Source organism: Marmota flaviventris, chromosome 8, assembly GCF_047511675.1.
Source record: "Marmota flaviventris isolate mMarFla1 chromosome 8, mMarFla1.hap1, whole genome shotgun sequence".
Classification (NCBI taxonomy): domain Eukaryota; kingdom Metazoa; phylum Chordata; class Mammalia; order Rodentia; family Sciuridae; genus Marmota; species Marmota flaviventris.
Window position 1 is genome coordinate 3,375,177 of NC_092505.1, and position 21,145 is coordinate 3,396,321.

At 55.7% G+C, this 21,145-nt stretch overlaps 1 protein-coding gene across 1 annotated transcript in view; it reads right to left on the bottom strand.

Annotated features, from left to right (window-relative positions):
- Umodl1 (uromodulin like 1) overlaps nucleotides 1–21,145 on the bottom strand; it is a 54,219-nt gene that overhangs the window by 18,426 nt on the left and 14,648 nt on the right. Inside the window, exons 7-13 of the mRNA XM_071615766.1 lie at nucleotides 15,162–15,416; nucleotides 12,408–12,520; nucleotides 10,754–10,973; nucleotides 7,013–7,150; nucleotides 5,271–5,837; nucleotides 3,703–3,960; nucleotides 1,830–1,942 (exon numbers count right to left, since the gene is read on the bottom strand). Of these exons, the coding sequence (XP_071471867.1) occupies nucleotides 1,830–1,942; nucleotides 3,703–3,960; nucleotides 5,271–5,837; nucleotides 7,013–7,150; nucleotides 10,754–10,973; nucleotides 12,408–12,520; nucleotides 15,162–15,416 (1,664 nt within the window). The remainder of the gene's footprint in view (nucleotides 1–1,829; nucleotides 1,943–3,702; nucleotides 3,961–5,270; nucleotides 5,838–7,012; nucleotides 7,151–10,753; nucleotides 10,974–12,407; nucleotides 12,521–15,161; nucleotides 15,417–21,145) is intronic.

Genomic DNA, 21,145 nt, shown 5'->3' on the forward strand with positions numbered 1-21,145 from the left:
GAGATGTGGCTGCCTGTCCCTCCTTGGGCCACCAGGCCACCTGGAAGGTCAGTGTACCTAGAGGAGGTGGTGACGCTCACCATGGAGCCACCACAGGAGCTGGAATCCCGGAATAGCGGAGGCAGGACCCCAGGTCCACACAGCTCCACAGGGCCAGCTCCCAGAGGCAGCAGCACTCATTACCAGCTGGGGTGCTGAGGGGTTGAACCAAATCACCTGTCACACCCACCACTGGGTGGCGCTGCCAACCCCTCTCTACTCCCATCCAATTGCCACTAGAGGGAGGAGACGGGTGGAAGGGTGAGCGCCTGCACCATCCCTTCAAACCAATGTAACCCTAACCAAAACTATGGAGATTTCTCCCTTGCTAAGTGGGAACAATATGCCCTTAAAAAAGAACACTCTGGGGGTGGCAGGGATGAAGCACAAGAAAGAGTAGGAGAAATAATTTTTGTAAATGCAGGTGACCTAGCGCCACAGCAGCATTAGTCATAACAGGCAAGACGTGGAAGCCAGCCAAGGTCTACCACGTGGTGTCTGCACAAACAGGATGTGGTCCTTCCATGCAATGGGACAATATAGCCACAGAAAGGAGTTCCAAGAATGAACCTTGGAGACGTGGCGCTAAGGGGAAGGAGCAGACACAGACGCCACAGGTTGTGAGCTTCCATTCCAAGACAGTCCAGAGCAGGCAGTCCAGAGACCGAAAGCCCAGGAGTGGTGTCCAGAGGCAGGGGGAGGCAGAGGGGAGTGACTCACAGTGGTAGAGCGTTTCTCTTAAGGATGTTAAAATGATGTGGAATTAGATAGTCGTGATGGCGGTGTAATGTTGCAAATATGGTTAAGGTGTGCACTTGAAAAAATTAACATTAAACAGAGACATGAGGTGGGAGGGAAAGGGAGAGAAAAGGGAAATTGCATGGAAATGGAAGGAGACCCTCATTGTTAAACAAAATTACATATAAGAGATTGTGAGGGGAATGGGAAAAAAACAAGGAGAGAAATGAATTAAAAAAGTAGATGGGGTAGAGAGAGAAAATGGGAGGGGAGGGGAGGGGGTAGTAGAGGATAGGAAGGGCAGCAGAATACAACAGACACTAATATGGCATTATGTAAAGATGTGGATGTGTAACCGATGTGATTCTGCAATCTGTATACGGGTAAAAATGGGAGTTCATAACCCACTTGAATCTAATGTATGAAATATGATATGTCAAGAGCTTTGTAATGTTTTGAACAACCAATAAAAAAAATGTAGTCCCCCCCCAAAAAAAAAAAGAAAATCTGGATTTACCGTTCAGGTAGAAAAAGTAATTATTTACAAAAAGTATGTTTTCCTTTTAAAAATATTCCTTATAAACTTATCTTAAATGCATTATTTTAATATCATATTTTATGTAGTGTTTTATGAATTTATTACAAAAAGTAGGCATGTATGTATGAAATCATTAATAAATATATTCTCTCACAAAAAAATTAAAAAATAAAAAACATAAAATGTGAATTTTAAGTATGTGAAATAGATCTCAATGTTTAAAGTTTTTTGTTTGTGTGGCTCTTTTTAAGCAGGGGAGGGCCTTTCTGCTTCACGGGGTCCTACAATGAATAGCAAACCGTGTGAAGCCAGGGTGTGCAGGGGACAAAGTGTGTCTCCCTTCTCCAGATGGGCCTGTGCTGCTCTGGTGGACACCAGGGCCATGCCAAAGCTTGTAGTCCCAGCCACCTTCATATAACAGGAGTCCCCTAGCCTGCAAGTCTGACTCCTGGTTGGATGAGGCTGGAGCGCCCTTGGCCTCCCAAAAGGACTGAAGGGCCTGCCGCCCACTCACCCTTCTGAAGAAGAGCTCCAGGAAGCGCTGGTGCTCAATGCTGCTTGAATTGCACAAGGATTCTGAAAACCTGACGTTTGCTAGTCTGACTCTGCCACTGAGTTTCTGGGCGGCTGCAGGATGGAGAAAAGACATATTTGGAACAGCAATGCTGCAGGTCACAGACTGTCATTTCCGTCCCGTGGCCATATTTCCATGTTGGCCAGAACACCAAGCCAAGGCCAAGCTGTGCTCCACAAAGAAAGAACCAGCCCGACACCACAGACACAGCCCACGGGGCTCCAGAGTACGAGGGACAAGGGGAGAGCCTCCCGGGGCTGCAGGACCTGCTCAGCCCTGCCACTCTTCCTGCACAGCTGTCTCCCTCAGGGCTGTCACCTGCAAGCCAGGACAGCTTTGAGAGCAAAGGGAGACTCCAGCAAATAATTAGGCCAGGGCTACTCTGTAGATGGGTGTCCCAGGGAACCAGGACACAGGGCTCTGCTAGGCCTCTGATGACAGCCTGCACCGTGGCAGGGAGCCGAGGTCTGGTTTGGTCAGTGTCCCCTCCCTCACAGCCCCTTGGCTCCAGGGTGTGTGGCAGTCCCACTGTGGTGCCATCTGAATCTCTGCCCTCCGTGGGCCTTCTAGTACACCGGACAGCACTCAGACGCATCCCTCCTTGTTCAGGCCATCACCACATACTTGTGAAGCACTCGCTACACGCCAGGGTGAGTGGGCAGTGAGAGAGAAGGACAAGCTTCTCCTCTTGGGGGCTTAAAGTGTGTCCCCTGAGAACTTCTCCGTCTTTATACACACCACAAAGCTGTCCAGCTGCACATTCCTCGATGAACCCCAAGCCCCATGTCCTGGGGCCATTGCTGTCACTGCACCTGAAGGCCATGAATCCAGAGCTGTGACAGGTGGCATATGCAAGCTGATCTGACGCAGGACAAGGACACAGGTGAAAATGGATGTAGACCTAGCCTCAGGCACGGGGTCACAGGCCCATGTACATTTTGTCCCTCCAGAGAAAGGGAGAACCTTACGGACCCAGCTTCAGCTCTCGGACTCAGAGGCCACCCTGCCTGGCCATCCAACCAACACTGACCTCCCTCTCCTGCTGGCCATGAACTCCCACATGCTGCTCTCTCACTTCCCAGCCCAAGGCTGATTAGCATTTTGAATTAGACCAAAAAAAGTGCTAAGCTGTTCTAATTGCACCGCAGTAGGTCATCTCTAGCACCCCCAAAGATGGGACCCCCACCCTGGAGACCCCACATCAATGCTTGGGAAGCTCCCTGAGACTTGAGGACTGCCTGCAGTTTCACACAGGTGAGTCACATGCTCCGAAAATATCCAGGTGACAGGCTAATGAGGAACAGAGAAGAAGGTCATCTGACTGTGTGCTTATGGATAGGGACCTGCTCCCGCATGTTGGAGTCCGTGCTGGGCACAACTCAGTTCTATCCCCATCCCTCCGCCTATGGCACTGGGCTCGGGGGACCACTGGTAGGTGACTGGCACCTCTCCAAAAGCCAAGCGCACAGAGTCGAGGGAGGGGACAGACCAGCACCATGAGCACTTCCCTGCTATGTACCAGAGGGCACAGATGGGCAGCACTGGGCACGTTCTGCAGAGCCACCTCCCTGCCACGGTCAGGCCAACTGCCCCTGAGGCGCCACTCCTGTCCTGCTGACTGAGTGCAGTGAGAGGGACGTGGAAACCCAACGGCCCACTAGTCCACCGGGCTCTCGCCGGCCTTGGGCTCCTGCCATTGCTTCACCCTTTTCTGACCCTCCCTTTAGGACAAATGGTGACGGCTGGGCCCACTACCCCGACGATGACGTGCCCTGGTGAAAACACCTGGCGGCAGGCGATCTGAAGCCCTTACCTGTCCTCACTTTCAGGTGTGCTCGGGCACCTTCTTCCCCACACACTTTGGCCACAATCTCCACCAGGTGCAGGATGCCAGGCTCCAGCCCCGACACAGTCATGCTTGTGCCTCGGGTCTCCAGGCCCACGGCAGGGCTCCGTGGGGAGGCCAGGGAGAGCCGGAAGGTGGGGTGCAAGGTAAGGTTCGCCACCCATGCCAGGTGGAAGCTGGTGCTGGTCACATTGGAGACCGTGACCCTCTCGATAGGAACAGGGGCTAGGCAGTGGAATATAGAGGCCAAAGTGGAATCAATCCAGGTGTTCTTAGAGAGGAGGACTCCCGACACCGAGGACCAAGTCCCGCCTCCGACCTCGTTCAGTCCTTCTCTGAATATCTGTGGAGCACCTCCTCTTCTCCATGCTTGACGCTTGTCCCCTGAGAGCCAGCAGGGGGAGTGCTGGCCGTCCCAGCACCACCCCAGCACCCCTTGGGGCGTCCTCGCGGGGCCCCCTAGCCTGGCTCCCTAGAACTGCACCCCTGCCCCCTGGGATGATAGGAAACAGGTCCTGGCGCCGCTCTGTTCCAGAGCCAGGTTCAGCCACAGCCCTTGGTCTGTAACTGCCCCAATGAGGCCTCTTCAGTAGGTGCTGGACAGCTCCTCAGCAGGGCTGCCCACACCTGACCCCAGGTGGACATCCCTGGAGGCATTGCTGACCTTGAGAGCTGATCCAACAGGGAGCCTGTGGCTCCTGATGGGACAATCCTGGCCCATGTGAGCCTGAGAGAGAGCTCCACCAGCAGCTCAGGTGGCAGGGCGGAGGAAACACCTGGCAGAGCGCACACTCAGCAGTTAGTCCAGTTTGCTGGGGCCCAGGGCTGAACCAGCTCTGCACACCCACGACGCAGATGCCAGGGTAGCCTCTGGGGGGCTGTCACCACCCAGGCCTGTTCACTGCAGGGAGCAACTTCTCTCCCGGGCTGTCCCCTGGGCTTTGTGATGACTGAACCCTCTACTCACAGAGTGGATCTGCTGGGGGGGGGGGGGGGGTAGCACAGCTGGTGGGTGGTACAGGCAGCTGGGGGTATGGGAGAGCTGGGGCTCAGCATGGCCAGGTGAGGAAGAGCTGGGGGTGCAGAACTGCTAGGAGGCTCCACAGGACTGGGGCACATACAGTGTGGGGTGAAGGAAAGGCGGGGTGCAGAGTGAGGTGTGCTGTGACACACCGAGGGCTCTAGCCAGCCAGGGAGCAGAACACTGGGGATGGTGGTACTGCTGGCACCCAACACTCAGGGTCGCTCCAGCAACTGGAGGGCTACACACGCCGCAGAGGCTCTTTCCCTGGCTGACTTCTGCCCCAGCTGCTGCACACGGGGGCCCTCAGGCAGAGGAGAGGAGAGGGGAGGGGAAGGCTGGACCAGACACTACCACTGAGGTCCCACTGCTCTGGGCCTGGGTCTCCTCCTGCACAAGATGAGAGAGATGGCCCCGCATTTTTAGCAGACTTGGGACACCAGGCTCTGGCTTGGTCACCTGAACACACGAGCTGCCAAGTTCCCACTGGGGTCTCCATCCTCAGACAACTCACCACAGGCAGGGGGCTCCAGGGGGGCAGGAATGGGGGTGGACACCAGGTCTAGCCAGGGAGAAGGCCCAGGGTCCTTGTCCTGCAGTCTTGTGGCGTTCAGAGATGTCTTTTGAGTGGGAAGGCTGGTGTGCCACACACTGTGGCCCGTGGGGTGCTCCGCAGGCACAGGCCAGAAGAGTGGATCCATGGTGGGGCTCCCCCGTAACTGTCCAGGGGGGTCCAGTGGGCTGTCCGTGTCCCCCTGAGGGGAGACATGGGTTGGCCCAGGACCCCTGAAGGAAGAGGTGCTGGCCACCACGCTGGTGCTCCCTTGGCTGGTCCCCAGGCCCAGGGCCATACTGGGCGCCTCCTTCTCCACGCCTTGCCCTGTGCTGTTCCTGTTGTTCCCGACTGTGCCACTGCCCCCTCTCCTGGGTGGGGGTCTTGGGGTCTGGGCCTGGCTTTCTGACAGGGTGTCCCATGGATGCCTGGATCTGAGGGACAGGGTGGTTGTCCCTGTGCCGAGGGCTGAAGCTGTCACCCCTGTTGCTGCAGATAGTTCACCTCCCGTGGGGCTCACCACATCACCTGCAAGACACGTCCGCCATCTGACACCAGGAACATCTGAGCAAAGCCCCCCCCAGTTCCTCCCACAACCCGAGTCCTCCCTGCGGGAAGACACGGCCATCCAACAGGACTGCCCTGCCTCCCCAGGGACCCCAAAGGGACACAGGCAGGCTCTGTGGCGTTTAATGGGCCGGGTCAGCAAGATGGGGTTTTCTGCCCGCAAAGAGGAAGCTGAGACCCCCCCAAAGCAGACAGGAACCCACCTGGGGGCTGCAGACCCAGGGCCGGAGGCAGGGCCTAGTGCTCACAGGCCTCAGATGGACCCCCAGGGCTCTGACCCCCAGGGGAAAGGGACAGTTTGCCCAGTTTGTACTCAGAGTAGGACTTGGTGCTAGTTGCTCTCAACTCTAATGTCCACATTAGATAAGAAAGAGAAGTGGGAGACAAGCAGTGGACACCTCGGAAGGCAGGATGGACACTGAATGTCCCAGGAGAGCTTCCCCTGGCTAGACCTGGCGTCCACCCCCATTCCTGCACCCCTGGAGCCCCCTGTCTGTGGTGAGTTGTCTGAGGATGGAGACCCCAGTGGGAACTTGGCAGCCCATGTGTGTTCAGGTGACCAAGCCAGAGCCTGGTGTCCCAAGTCTGCTAAAAATGCAGGGTTTTTCCTACTCCTCCTTCCTGCCACACAGGCCTCAGCATGGATGTCAGGCGTGGCTGGCCCCTCCACTGCCCACACCCTTGTCCAGGGCAGACGTGGCAAATCACCACAGCATCTAGGGTCTGCAGGTGGCTCCCTCTGCTCCCTGAGCAGCACTCTAGTGGCCTCTGCACTAAGACTTGGGGCCGAGAGGTGGAGGAGCAGGGCTCAGAGGCCCCACAGGCCTTCGTCCAGCTCACCTGGGCTTCTACTCCCTCTCCAGTCTGAGGCCTCCCAGGAAAGACTCTGCCTTCCCAGGGGCTCATGGTGACTGGTGGGTTCCTGTACCCCTTCCTTTAAAAAATCTATTAAAATTAAATTTTACAACTACACTGGCATAAAAGTGGACAGAACAGGCTGAATTTGTTGTTGTATATATTTAGCATCATATTATTCTCTTTCTTCTGGTTTTAAAAGAAAATTAAAACATTTCCATGGACACTTGCATAGCTTGCCCTCCTCCCCCAGGTCCCAGAGCGGGGCTGGGGACACGCACCCTCACAGGCCCGGCCAGCCCGGGAGGGGTTGGCATCCCTGGTTGTGCGGCACTGGCAGGCGTAGGAGCCCTCGATGTTGATGCAGTCGGCGGCGGGGGAGCAGTCGTGCTCCGAGCTGTCTGCACACTCGTCCCAGTCTGCCGGGGACAGAAAAGACAGAGCCAGTGAGAAGAGGGCCAGAGAGAGCCCAGAAAACAGGAGGACACGGGCCAGACACTTCCGGACTGTTCTCCTGGGGGAGAGGCAGAGTCTGCCAAACACCACGGAGTCCAGCACCCAGGAGCAAGAGCCCCTCCTGGAAGCCTGACCTCCAACCTGACGAGCAGACCGACAGATGGACGCCTTGCTGGCCTTCACCTGGGCTGGCTCTCTGGGGAGGGGTCAGGGAATGGTGGCTCTTTCAGGTAGGTGTGAATGCATTGCTCTTAGATATCCCTTTGGGATCTCCATTCCTTCCTCTTTCTCCCACCTCCTCCTTTCCACCCCGGGGACTGCCACCCCATCTTCCACCTGCTCTAGTAAAGAATGTGCTGGTCCCGTGCTCTTTAACACAAGCCCAGACGGACACGAAGGAGATCTTAAGGAGCAGACCCCTCACCTGGATTTCTGGCCAGGAAGAGCTGGGGTCAAGGGCAGTTTCCCATAACCCTACAAGTCTGTCCTTCAGTCCAGAAGCCTCTCTGTGGGTCACTGCCCACAGGGAAACCTCTGGGCTGAGAGTTCAGCTGGGGATGGGGCCTGCTGGCCAGGGAGGGCTCTGAGAGGAGCCACCTCTACTAGAAGGGCAGCCAGACCAGGAAGTATGCGGTTCCCCGCGGTGGAGGTGGGCTGAGCAGAGGTCAGGGAGGGCCAGGCTGCCCCATGTCTGTGCATGCTTATGGAGCTGCAGGTGGAGTTTCCCAGGAATGCAGCGACCCAGCCCAACCTGCCAGAGCTCCGACTTGGCAGGGACTGAAGCCAAGAAAAGGCACTGTTTGCTCCTGGCAGCTGTGCGGCTGGGAAGCCCAGCTGCGGCGTCTCAGGTCTGCCTCATGCTGTCTTCACAGAGGTCAGCCAGGTGGTTACCTGCCGCCACAGCTACAGACCACGTACATGTGGCCTTCTGGGTGACTTTGCCATCACAGCACAGCCAGAGCCACATGCCTACCCGAAGGGCTAATGTCCTGAGCCACCAGGCTGGGGTCGGGGCCAGGCTGGACGGGAGCAGGCCATGGAGGGGAGCGGAGGCCCAGTCCAGACAGACCACCGAGCACCTGGATCTATGTTTAGTGTGCAGGGACTCACCTAGCACGGCTGCCCGCTGCTGGCGGCTCACAGGAAGCCCAGAGCAACGCGTGGGCAGTGTTACTCAGTGTCATACCGAAGCCAAGCCAGCCGGCTCCCGGCACAGAGGAGAAGGCGGGGTGTGCTGCAGAAGGAGCTGTGGGGGCTCTGCACCCGTGGGCTGGGCAGGTGAGGACGGGGCAGGAGCCCGAGCAGGGGCAGCACTCTGTTCCCCTCCGTCGCCCTGCCCAGGACATGGCAGACTCAGGACAGACAGGCTAAGGGCAAAGAAGAGGTCCTGACATCCAATGGCCCCACGTAGGCTCCTGTGAGCCTTCAGTGTCAGGATTGGGACACGCTGACCCACGGGCAGCAAGTGCCCCAAAATGACCTGGAACGTTCCGGCCACTCCACCAGGATCACTTCCTGGTGAACCTGAGCAGACACCGTTCCTTCCTCCCAGGAGTGCCAGGTCTTGTCACAGAAGGCATGGTCTGTGCCCCTCCTGGCCTGAGGTGGGGCTCTCTCAGGGTGGGGAGACCGACCCCCACAGTGGGCTCTGGCCTCCCTGGGGAGGAGACTATGTCCTCTAGTTGTTCTGCTGCTCTGGTGTCCAGGGAAGCCACCGATTCCTGAGTCAGAAGACTCTGTCCAAGGCAGGGCCACCTCCCCTGACGAAAGACAGCCTGAGGGCTCGTCATCCGTAGACCAAAGAGCCAACTGGGGGGGCACCCCGCAGTGACCCCTCAGCAGGAAATGCTGCTCAGCAGCCTGCTGTCATGGGCACTTAGCAACGTCCAGGGGCTTCTGGAACTTCTAGGGAACAGTTGGGGGGGCACTCTCTACGGACTTAGGGGATATCAGAAACACAAGGCCCGTCTTCTTCCCACCTGTGTCCTGTGGCCACCATAACAGCGATCACCGATTGGGCACCTCCAGTTCATCTCTCCACTCTGGAGGCCAGAAGCCTGCAATCCAGGCGTCAGCAAGGGCCAAGCGAACTCTAGGCTTTGCGGGACCCTCCTGCTGCCTGGCACAGCTTCTCCTGGCTCCAGGAGTCCCCCTCACCCGGGGGGCATCCCTCCAGCCTTCGTCCTCCCCTGGCCCCCTTCCGGCCTGCGTGGGTCTCTGCTTTCTGTCTCCTTTGAGGACACTTGTTCTTTAATTCAGGGCCCACCCTAAATCTAACCTCAGGATGATCTTATTCTGAGCTCCTTGCCTTAATGCCGTCTGTAAACAATTATTCTAAACAAGGTCACATTCTGAAGTTCCAACAGCCATGACTCCTGGGGGCATGGTTCAGACCACTGTGTCCCTCACACCCAAGGTCCATTTGACCAAGATCTGGAGTAGCCTGGCCCTGGTGCCTAAGTCAGGGGAGGCAGGGCTGGATCAGCTGAAGGTTTGGTCTCAGGGAGGGGCGGGGCAGGGCAGGCACTGAGGACCCTGCCACGGGACTCCTGCTCCTGCTGGCCCTCAGCCCCACAGCCCAGCCAGGCAGGACCCTGCAGCACATCCATCTCTGAGGGCACCAAGTGAACCGAGTGACCCCCAGACTAAGCACAGGACACCAGGAGTGGCTTCAAGTACATGTGCCATGGCCCCCTGCACTCCTGGGCAGGGCAAAGTTGGGGCGGCCAGCACACCACTGAGCTCAAGGGGGTAATGTTGCTCCTCCTAGGCCCAGCGCCACCGGGGGGTACCATTCCGTGGTTGGCTCCCAGCTGAGACCCAGGGTGCAGAGTCTGTGTCCCACTGTGGGGTCAAAGCCAGGCCCTGCTGGGAAACAGCAAAGCTGGCCTCACAGTGGACACCCTGTCTCTGCCCTGTCTCTCTCTGTGTGTCTCTGACTGTGTCTCTGTGTCTGCCTCCACTTCCAGTCTCCATGTCCCTGGCTCCATGTCTACGTCTTCGTCTCTCCCTGTCTCTGTCTCTCTCTGTCTCTACCACTATCTTTGTCTCTCTCTCTCTCTCTGTGAGGCTCTATGTCTCTGTCTGTCTTCATCTCTCTTTATGACACTTTTTTTGTGTGTCTGTCTCTCTTGCTTCAAGGCAACATCAGTAAAATGAAATGGCATGTGAGCTAATCAAACAGGCCCACGGGTAAACTTCCACAGACACCTGCAGCGCGGGCCCTGACCAGACACAGGGAATGCCCATTCCCTGTCCCCAGGTGGACCCCTGGCCCTATTTTCCTCAATATTCTGGGCCTGCAATTAACAAGAGGCACCATCCAGAGGGAATAAGCCCTGTCTCAGAGTGCCTTCCCCGGGCACCTCCTCCTACCTGGAGCCATGAGGAGTGGGGTGCAGAGTGGGGGGCCTGACCCTGGCCCCTGGTTCTTATGGAGAAAAACAGATAAAAATTTGCTTTCCTTTACTTTATTTCCTTTTGGATAAAGAAAGATTGACTCAAAATAAAGTCTCCTAGACCACAACCACTAGAGGGACATCCTGGTGGCACAGTCCCGTGCGTACCTTGCACAGCCGTCCCCTGCTGGTCAATCTGGAACACTGTGCTTGAAGGCAGCAGCTGGAGCAGGGGGGCCAGAGTGGAGACACCCACTGGAAACTCGGGGTCTTGCACTGTGATCCTCAGCTTCACCACCACGCTCCCCACCTGGAGAGACGCCACCTGCATCCTCAGCTTCCCACGTCGGTAAAGGTCACAAACTGCTGGTGGGAAGGAGTTCTCGACCTAGCCAAGAAGAGGCGACAGGGCTCAGACATGGCAGCAGAGACACCTCTCAAATCATGTTTTTCCCTGAGTCAGTCGAGCCTGACCTGGTCTTGTTGGAGAACCCAGAGTGACCTCTACAGTCAAGCTTCCAGACCTGCAGCATCAGATGAACAATCCACTCTGGATGTTCTGAAGTTGGGCATGCAGGTAATTTGTATATGTGGGTGAGAGTCAGATAGACTGTTGGATTTATTGAGGGACTGATCGATTGACAGAGAAGAATACCAAGGAACAGTCTCCATGGCTATTTGGAGCTGTTCCCCTCATTACTGGGCTGTGTCTCCAGAAAATACACAGACAGAGCCCAGGGCTCAGGGTCACCTATGTTCTATCAAACACCAGCCTTACCTCCTACCTTCTGCCACTCAGTTCCTGTGAGCTCAAAGAAATTAACATTGGAAAAGAGTTTTCCAAGAACCCTCAAAAGCTAATTTCCCCCTGTAGATGAATGCTGGGAAGCAACATTCTGTGAGGCTCTTGCATTTCCACACATCCTGCAAACAGAGGCACTAACTGCCCTTTTGTTCCAGACTGTCTTTCCAAGGGTGTTTATATTATGAACAGCCTTGGGAGACAGTAATGGTGGCTCCCTCTAGAGCAAAGACCGCCCTGTTTACTGTCCAGTATAACAAAGATAACATCTCCTTCTGAAGAAAGGCTTAGGCATTTTTGCCTGCAGCCTATTATAAAAGATTTGGGTTCCCTAAATGTGGGGTTCCTCAGCTGTGACCTGGACCCCCTTTATGGGCATCATCCATCCACCTGTACACCCAACAGAGCCAAAAGGGCCCAACATCATGCTCAGGCCACTTGCAGTTCTGGGAATGACAAGGGCTCTGTCTCTGACCTAGCGATCTCTTGTCTTTTGCCACATTTACGACACTGTGGCAGCAGCCTATTCATTCACAACAAAGGTAAAAGCTCAGTCCTTTCATAATTCTTGGTGATTTAGTAAGCCACTTCCTCTCCAGCTCAAAATCTATGGATAGATGGTATTTAACACTGGCTTTGACTCCCAGGCTGCGCACTGGACGTCTCCTGTTAGCCACAAGGAGGAAGGGATGCTGAGATGATTGGTAAATGCTTCACTGGTGAAGCTACGCCATTGTAGAAAGACAGGTTCCCAAGCAGATGGTTCAACAGCAGATCCAGCTGTGTGTTCAAGTGGTGTAGACCTTGCAATCAAACACAAATTCTGAAGACAGATTGTTCAGGGACAGGGTTGGGTGGGGTAAGCCATTACTGTGTGATTTGGGCTTGGCCTGCCTAAGGCTGCAGTGACATGTGACTTTGCCATGACCACAGGGGAGGAGCTGGGCATATTGCCCTCCCATGGGTAGTCCTTGCCCAGAGGACCCAAGGTGAGGAGTCTGGGGCCACATCTGGCTTTACCTCTTGCAGCAGCTGTCGGGAGAAGTCCCTGTGTTCCACACTGCTACAGTTGAGTAGCTGCTCCGTCAGGTTGCAGTTCACGATCCTTATTGTAAGTCCAAAAACCTGGGCATCTGAGACAGACAGTGGTGCAGAATAGCTGAAATCCTGGGATTCAAAGTCACCTGCTGCTCTGACAGTTTTCTAGAAAGTCTATTTTTTGATGAGGAAAGATTTTTTTTTAAATAGATCAAGGCATGAACCTTAGATTGAGCTCAAACTGGGAAATCCGATTTACCATGTTTATACCTGCAATGGAGTGAAAGGACTGATTAACATAAGCCACACTTATGGCCAGGACAGGAACACTGAGGAGCCAGGTGCAAACCCCACAGTCCACTCCAACAGGAACTGTCAACCAGCTCCTGTGGGGTAGGAAGGTCCCTTCAACTGTCCTTCCCCAGGGGGCTGCTGCTTCCCTTTGCCTCTTCAGAACACAAGGCCCAACCCAGGCCCCCCAAATTAGGGTGACAAATTGGCCCCGGTTGCTGGAATCTTCCCGGTTTCAGTGCTGAGAGCCCTGCCTCTGTCCTGTGCAAACTATCATCAGCCATAAAGGTTGCTGTTACTCTGATGCTGGGAAAAATACTCCAAATGGGACAGGGTGACTCATGTCACTTTCATCACGTGCACAGTCAAAAGGTCAGGAGCATCGGAAACAGGCCCTGCTGCCTCTCTGGATGCTGCTGAGTGTGGACAGCAGCTAGCTGACCCCGCCCTGGCTCAGCTCGGTTAGCAAGCTTTAGGACCAAGGAGGTCATCACAGACTCCTGACCCAAACAAGACCTCCCAGGATGCCCAGTGCACCCCCGAAGCACACACACACTCCTAGGATAAACTTTAGGCTACAAATCAGGCACAGGAAGAACTGGAACAATGACTAATAATAAAATAGAATCATAACAACACGCTGTAATAGAAGTTATTCAACATTTGCAAATTATTTGTAGAATTTTCCCCTCTCATGTTTTTACACCACAGTTGATTGCAGGTAACTGAAACCCAGAATGTGAAACCCCAGATACTTCCAGGCTGGGCCCCCCCTCTTAGCAAGAGACCCCCATGCTTGGCCCTGGCTTTCGGGCCTTGATGCGAGCCCCTCCTACCTCTGCCTGGTCAGCATCACAAGATGCAGTTGCTGAGCCCTGAGGACGTTCAGCCTCCCCAGGGCCTTGGAAGCCAGATTGCATCCAGAGGCTCTGGGTGACCGCTGCTGCAGTCTCACCCACCCAACGTGCAGATGGCATAGAGGCCACATTGGAAATGCAATGTTAAGCGAAGAGAGCACTCTAGAAGGCCTCTACTGACAAAAGGCATTTTGCGACATAAAGAAAGAAAGAAATCAAGGCCGGAGAGTGGAAGAGGCTGACTCTTCAGAAGTCTTCTAGAACCTTCTGAATCACCCTTCCCTAGCATGGGAACATGGATATTTTTTCATGAGGGCCTGGGGTGGAGGGTGGAGCTGCAAATTCCTACCATCTGCCCCAGTGGAGAGAGCTCTGGCATCACAGAGGGCGGCCATGAGTGGCGCATCCCAGGTGAACTGGAAGGAGTGTGAATAACAGATGGGTATGAGAAGATTCCCTGGTCAGTGACCATCTCTCAGGCCTCGGTTTCCTCCAGGGGAAAAAAGGCCCCTCCCCTTGTCCCTGGAGAGATGGAGGGGGGTCCTGGGAAACTGGAGACCCTGCGCCAAGTCAAGGCTTGGCATGCTGGGGTTTGGGGGTCTCTGGGTGCCCACCCTGTGTGCTGGGATGACTTTGCATGGGGTTGGCCCTGAATCTGTTCATCAGGGGCATAGGCCGAGTCATCAGGGCCACTCGTTCACCCACAGTCATAGCTGTTGTCGCTGCACGGATCTCTGTGCACTGGACAGACCCCAGCAGCCTCTTTATGAAGCCATTTCAGTGCTCACCATGCTCTGAGCCTGACCCCCAGCCTGGGGCCCCCATTGCTCCAGGTTGAGGGCACACACATGGGACACAGGAGTAGAATGTCTCGGATGCACTCCTCACCTCACAACCCACAGCCACAAAGGCCAGCCTTGGGGAGAGCGCCCACCCTGATACCTAGCCAGACGAAGGTCTGCATACTACCGTGACCCCCCGGGGTGAGGACGAGCAGGCAGAGCTGGGCAGGCCACCTGGTAGACTGGACAGCCACACCAGCCACCTCCCAACCCTGAGTTCTAGCTGTGAGGGTGTCACCTAGGTATGGGGAAAGTGGCCTCCAGGCACAGGGGTGTGCACTGTGTCAGCACACGTGTGTCACATGGGAAGCGGGGCACATGTGGTTGTGGAGACTTGAGCGTGCAGCTCGGCTCTGATGGTGGGGAGACATGTAGACAGCCCTGTGGGAGCGAGTGTGGGGACAGCTGCCTGCTTCCCCACGGCCACCATCCTCGTGTTACTGCATTTGGCCTGTCCACTCAACGACCCTGCATGTGCCACAAAGGTGGCCCCAGAGAGCCCCAGGCCGTCCCCTCAGACGTCAGAGTGAGCCCTGGAGGAGACACTCAGGGAGCAGGGGAGGCTGTGGAGGGCCGGTGAGGCAGCCTGCCAAGCTCTAGGAAGCTCAGGGGGACAGGGAGGCTGCGGTTAGGCAGTGACCTCTGGTGGCCTGATTGCAGGAAGAACAACACCATGTGCGGGGACTGCGGAACTGGGATAGCAAGACAAGTCCGCAGGGTCACCTGGAGTTCTGGCCCGGCCTTACCTGTCTTGACGGTCAGCCAGGCGGAGACGCTGGCCCCGCAGCCCTGGTAGCTGGTCTTCACACCGTACAGCACCCCGGCCTCCAGCCCAGCCACCTCCAGGCCCAGGTCGCTGGTCCAGGCGCGTCTGAGCACCAGCTCACCCCGCTGGAGCTGGACGTGGAAGGTGTGGTTCTGGGTGGAATTCAAACCCCAGGACACCCGGAAACTGCTGCTGGTGACGTTGAGGGCCACGTAGTCACGGATCGGAGGACAATCTAGGGCGGCATGGGTGTGCACAAGCCTCAGGGAGGGTGGTCCACCTTCCGTGCAGGCAAGAAGCCCCACCTCCATTCAGCCCAGGGCCGAGTCCAGTGGGCCAACGCAGGACCACCGTGGCATTTTTCCCAACTTTGAATCAAACCTGTTAGTTCAAAAGAGAGGCAGCAACCCTCTCCCTTGGAAACATCCCACGAAGGGCCCAGGCCCTGCCAGGGATTTTGGAAAGTAGTTCTGGATGGCTACGTGATGCTAGGTATTGAGAGGAAGGAGGGAGAACGCCAACAGAAGCCTGAGGTTCACGTCGCAGCCCCCATGTCACTGAGCCAAGCTAGAGAGCCCCCGACCCAGTGCTCGCAGTCTACACCACGGCTCTGCGCGTGTGGCTTGAGTGTGATTCAGAATTGGTGGTTACCAGGAGGCAGAGCACCGTGGGGACTGTGGCACAGACAGAAACCATCTTCATTGAGGCCACTGCCAGGCTAGGCTGCAGGGCTGTGGCCGGAACCCTGCCTCCACCCACCCAGGGCTGCGGGCCACATGGACTCCCGCGAGCCTGTTGGCTTGCACAGGACTTCTGCTTCCAGCCAGTCATCCACTGGACCACGGACCCAACAGGACACAGCCCCAGGGGGCCAGCGGAGTCTGCTCCATACCCCTTGGTGCTTTCCTGTCGAAATCCAAGCTTCAGGGAGCAAAACGCCAACGTACCGCCCGACATCTATTCTGGTCCTCAGCTAGAATTAAAGCTCTATTTTGGGTGGGAAAAGCCTGGCTCTCTAGCAGCCATCTGGGAGTGGGAACTGCATCTAAAGTAGGTGGCCTAAAGGCAGGCAGCAGCGTCTTCAGGTCAGAATTTTAGTTCTATAAAAAGCATCAATGAGGACACTTGGAAAAAAATTTTTTTGTAAAACCACAGTAAAGAAAATGAATTTTCAAGCTATGCGATTCCTCAAAGCCCTTTGTGTAAGGACTCATAGAATACACACTTTCTAGTATCGTGAAAAAATTCTGTCCTTCCCAACACAGACATACGCTTCTTCTCAACAAAAACAACAAACCAATACAACCCAGTTCCCCTTTTTGCCTTGGCTGCCAAGAAGCCCAGAACCAAGCTTAGTGCCCCGTCATAGTCCTGTGACATGGCCCTGCTGCCTCCTTCCAGCCAAGCACCAGGCTGCCTTTCATAATCCCGCGTGTGTGTGTCCTTCCCCTCAGCCAGCCTCACAGACCCTCCTCCAAGTCGTGGGCACAGATGGCTGAGAGGCCTCCCTTCCCTGTGCCTGGGGTCAGGATCAGTGAATCCTCCCAGACTCTTACTGCTTCCTCATGACATTCCTAGATTCAGGAAGCATATTTTTTAAAAGACCTGACTCTTCTTTTACTGGACCACCCAGTGGTTTTCTGCATTTTGGTCACAGAAGTCGACGTAGACACTGAGGTTCACCCTTGACGACGTCTTCCTTTGCAGCAGGAGACGCGGGGCAGGCTTCCCCCAGGGCAGGGTCCTGACTGCTTCCCTGCAATCTGGGTCCTGACAGTGTAGGCCTCCCCCCAGCTCCACGGTCCCTGGAGCCCCGGCCCAGCCTCCAGCAAGTGCACTGCACATCAGTCTGTGCCCTGGGAGCACGTGTCTCACTCAGAGACGGGGAAGGGCCACGACTTCTTTTCTGAAAATCTGCTGCACATTCTGACGGTACAGTCAAGACAGGCGGCACCAAGCACTTGTTCCTCCACGTGGTTGGGGGACCAGGTGCGGCATGAGACCTGATAACAGGAAAGTGGGGGCCCAGGGCCAGTCTGGAAGCTTGAGCAGCAGCACACAGTCCCTGTCTCCTTGTTGCTGCTTGGAAATCACAACTGACGTGCAACAGAAGATGACTTATCTGTACTGAGGGCCACCCTAGAGTGTCTTCTGAGAGTGTCTCCGTGCAGGGTGGAATGAAGATGACGTGAACATTTGCAAAGGACTCAGAGGGTGGTGTTGGGAAGAGGCCTGGGAAGACCATGCACATGGCGCCTCTTCTAATAACATACGCTCAGTCTTTCAATGAAAAGCCAATGGGTTCTTGGACTGTTGGTTTGAGGCTGCAAACCTGGAACCTTGAAGGCTGTGAGACCTCAAGGCGTCCACAGATGGCAGCTTCTGTGTTCCTGTGTGCAAATGAGCATTAGGAGAAAGAGAATCCCTTCCCACCCAAAGAAATGCAGCCCCTAAGGCTAATGCTACCTCTGAATATTTGTGCAGCTCCTTCTCCAATTTATTGCCTTGGGAAACTTGCAATTCCCCCCGTTCAAATGCTTTCCACCAGCAACAGAGGCAGTTTCAGAGGCTCGAGGTTTGTTGAGCATCTACTATGCACCCACACTGACACAGACACGGGGAGAGCTACGTGATGCCACAGCAATGCCTGACAGGCACAAGGAAGGGTCCTCCCCAGGCAGCCTCCAGGGGTGCAGGGACACTGCCATGGAGCTGGGAGTTCACTCCAGTTGCAAGGCTGTGAGGTAGAACAACACAGGCATGCCACACTCGGTCTAAGCTGTCACTGGGCCAGACATGGTGCCCCATGTACCTCTTGCCACCATCCCAGCTAAGAAGCTCTTCTGTGACACCATCTCACAGAGGTGACCAAAAAGGTCAAGCCCTAAGTGGCAGAGCTGTTGACTTGACAGCTCCCTGCTGACTCCTGAGCCATTGGCCACGGTTGCCAGATAATGACTGAGGAACTGCCGGCTCTCTGAAAAAAGGGTCTTTGCAGGTGGATGTAAGCTGAGGGTCTTGAGATGGGGAGAGTGTCCTGGATGGCCCAGGGTGGTGATAAATGCAACCGCAAGTGTCCTTACGAGAGGTAGAGGGAGATTTGACAGAAGAGCAGAGAAAGACCTGAAGACAGTGGCCCTGAAGGCTGGTGACGTGGCCACAGGCCAGGAATGCTGGCCGCAGCAGGAGGAGGTGGGAGGGCAGGCAGAGATACTCCCCAGGAGCACAGTCGCCCAGCCCTGCTTGGGCTCCATGGTACCTGTTTGGGACCTCAGGCCTCCAGAAGTGGGGGAGACCTCGTTCCTGCTGCGTAAGCCACCTAGCTTGTGGTACTTTGTCACAGCAGCCACAGGACACTCAGGAACCTGCTGACTCTGCTTCCAGTAGTGTTTGAGGCCGCTGTCCCGTGACTGGCACAGCACACAGGAGAAAGTTCCTCATTTTGCTATAAAATGACCAACTCCTGACTTCCTGAGCTAACGCGCTTCTGCGCTCTCCCCTAAGGCTACTCCTTCTGCACCTGGCCTTCTGTCTTCCGGGATAAGCCCCTGGAACTGGGTTTGAGGTCCCTCATTAGCCAGAACACCCTCCTCTGCTTATCCCAGTTTTTCCTTCTTAAAATGTGACCCCAAATGTCACCACTCAGTCCTTGACTCCGGGCATGGTCTGTGGGCAGGGGCAACCTGGATCCCGCGACTGCAGGCAGCGAGGTCCCTGCTGCAGGGCTCTCCCACCCCACAGCTGGGGGCATATCCTGGCCCTGACCCTCCTCTCAGTGGGGCACCTCAGACTCCTGTCTGTGGGCCTGGGCTCTCGTTGCTCCCAGCAGCCCTACCCTCCAGCTGTTCAGGAAATCGTGCTGGGACACAGCTGTCATGGTGTGTGTCAGACTCAGTTCCCGTCCCCCTGGGCCGCCCGCCTGGCACCCGACCCTCATGAATACAGAACCAGGGGGGATGGATCAGGGCTGAAATCCTGAGCACGCCACGGAAAGCTGACTGGAGTCAAGAGCCTGGCTGGAGCAAGCCTGGGCGGCCGCTCCTCACCAGCTCTGCTGCTGCTGCCACTGACACCCCTGCCCGCCAAGCCCAGGTTCAGGAGAGCCCCTCCTCAGGGAGCTGGACAGCTGGGGGCCTCCAGTTGAGGATGGAGGCCAATGGGAGAGGGACCGGTGCCTTCCCCAAGGTGGACCACGCTCCTGGAACATTAAGTGTGGACTGTGGCCATTCCTCACGGGTTTCGGTAAGTTCAAGAATACAGCTGCCCTGTGTCATTAATCGAGTGACGAATTTCACAAGAAAAAATATCTGAGATTTGTGCTGTATTTTCCAGGGACTGTACCTCTTAGCCATTCCAGGGGATTGCTCATTCAGATTAGCGTCTAAATTTAAAACACATGCTGTTTCCTTAGCAGTGTGCGAGTGGAACTCCCCCAACTCTGGTCTGGACGTGCTGGAGCTGTCTGTCCTGCCCCGTTGGAAGGCAAGCGGGGCTGGCGGCCTTCTGGCAACGCTCTACGCTGGCGGGCTCGGCGGAGCTGGGCTGGCGGCGTTGCTAACTGTAAATAGAGCCTAATATTTTTCCAGATTACTGTCCAGAGTAAAAATAACAGTATCCCAACTCGTGTTCTCACTAAAGGGGGGATTCTTGACCTGGGGTCCACAACCGGGAAGTCTGCGGAGTCTGTGGTTCCACATAAGGCATGGGGTGCATCTGTGTGGGGTGCAGCTCTAATGGGACCCCCAAAGTCGTGAGCTGTGGTGGCGGAGGAGTGATTGATTACCATACTTGGGCTGGTCGGCTCTTTCTTTCTTTCTCTCTCTCTTTCTTTCTTTCTAATACCTGGAGAGCCAGGATTGGCTACCACTCCAAATTTCCTTTAATTGAAACAGCCAATGCAGCTGTGCCCTCATATCACCATTTGGGTCAACACCGTCCACACCTACTTCAGGGGCTGTACCACAGGGTATGTAGCTGCCCAGCTGAGGGCTGTGTGAGGGCCTCACCCTGAAGCCATCGCCTGACGATGCTACTAGAACGCAGTGGCACAGAACTACTGCAGTGCCCACCCCTGCACCAGGACACTTCCAGCAATGAAGAGGGCACAGGTCTGTTCCCCTGCACTCCCTCCTGTCAGTGGGTAGAACATTCCAGCTCAAGAGGACTGACCCTGGACCCCTCCATGATAAGCATCAGCCCCTACAGGACTGCAGAGTGGTGGCTAAAGACAGAAATAGACAGGCCACAGTCTCAGGGACACTCTCCAGCCATGCAGCCCGGGGAAGGTCAGGCCAGAGGCACTTAGCCCCTCGGGTCATTCTTCACAGGGACGACAGCCATGGCGAGCAGCCCTGGGGCCCATCTCAGAGCCAGGCTCATCTCTGCTCCTCCTTCCCTAGCCAGCAGGAGGTCAGCCAGGCCTCAGGGCCTTGGCCATGTGTGGCATGTTCTTACAGGGGACACTCTCTAAGCAGCCCTCTGGAACCCCAAGGGACACTTGGTGTCCCTCCGTGACTGGTATGGAGTGATATGACCACCCAGCCCGCAGGGAGAGGGAAATGACAGGGACAAAGGAGTCCAGGCACAGTAGAAGGGGGTTCCTGCTCCAGAGCCAACATAGTAAGATCAACTAATAAAATGGAACAACCCTAACAACACACTATAATAAAATCCTGGGATGTTTTCTCTGTCTCATCAAAATATCTGACTTATCATATTTGCCCTTCTTGAAATGATGTGAGATGGCACAGAGCCACATGGGATGAACGGGGGAGAGTGACATTGGCGTTGTGATGTCACTCGACTGTTACATGAGGATCCCTTGAGCACAAACACTGCAGTACTGTGACAGGCGGTCTGAGAACTGAGAGGACCACCAAGTGACTCATGGGTGGGTAGCGCATAGAGTGTGGCTACACAGGACAGAGGCACTTTGCGTCCTGGGTGGGATGGAGTGGGACGGAT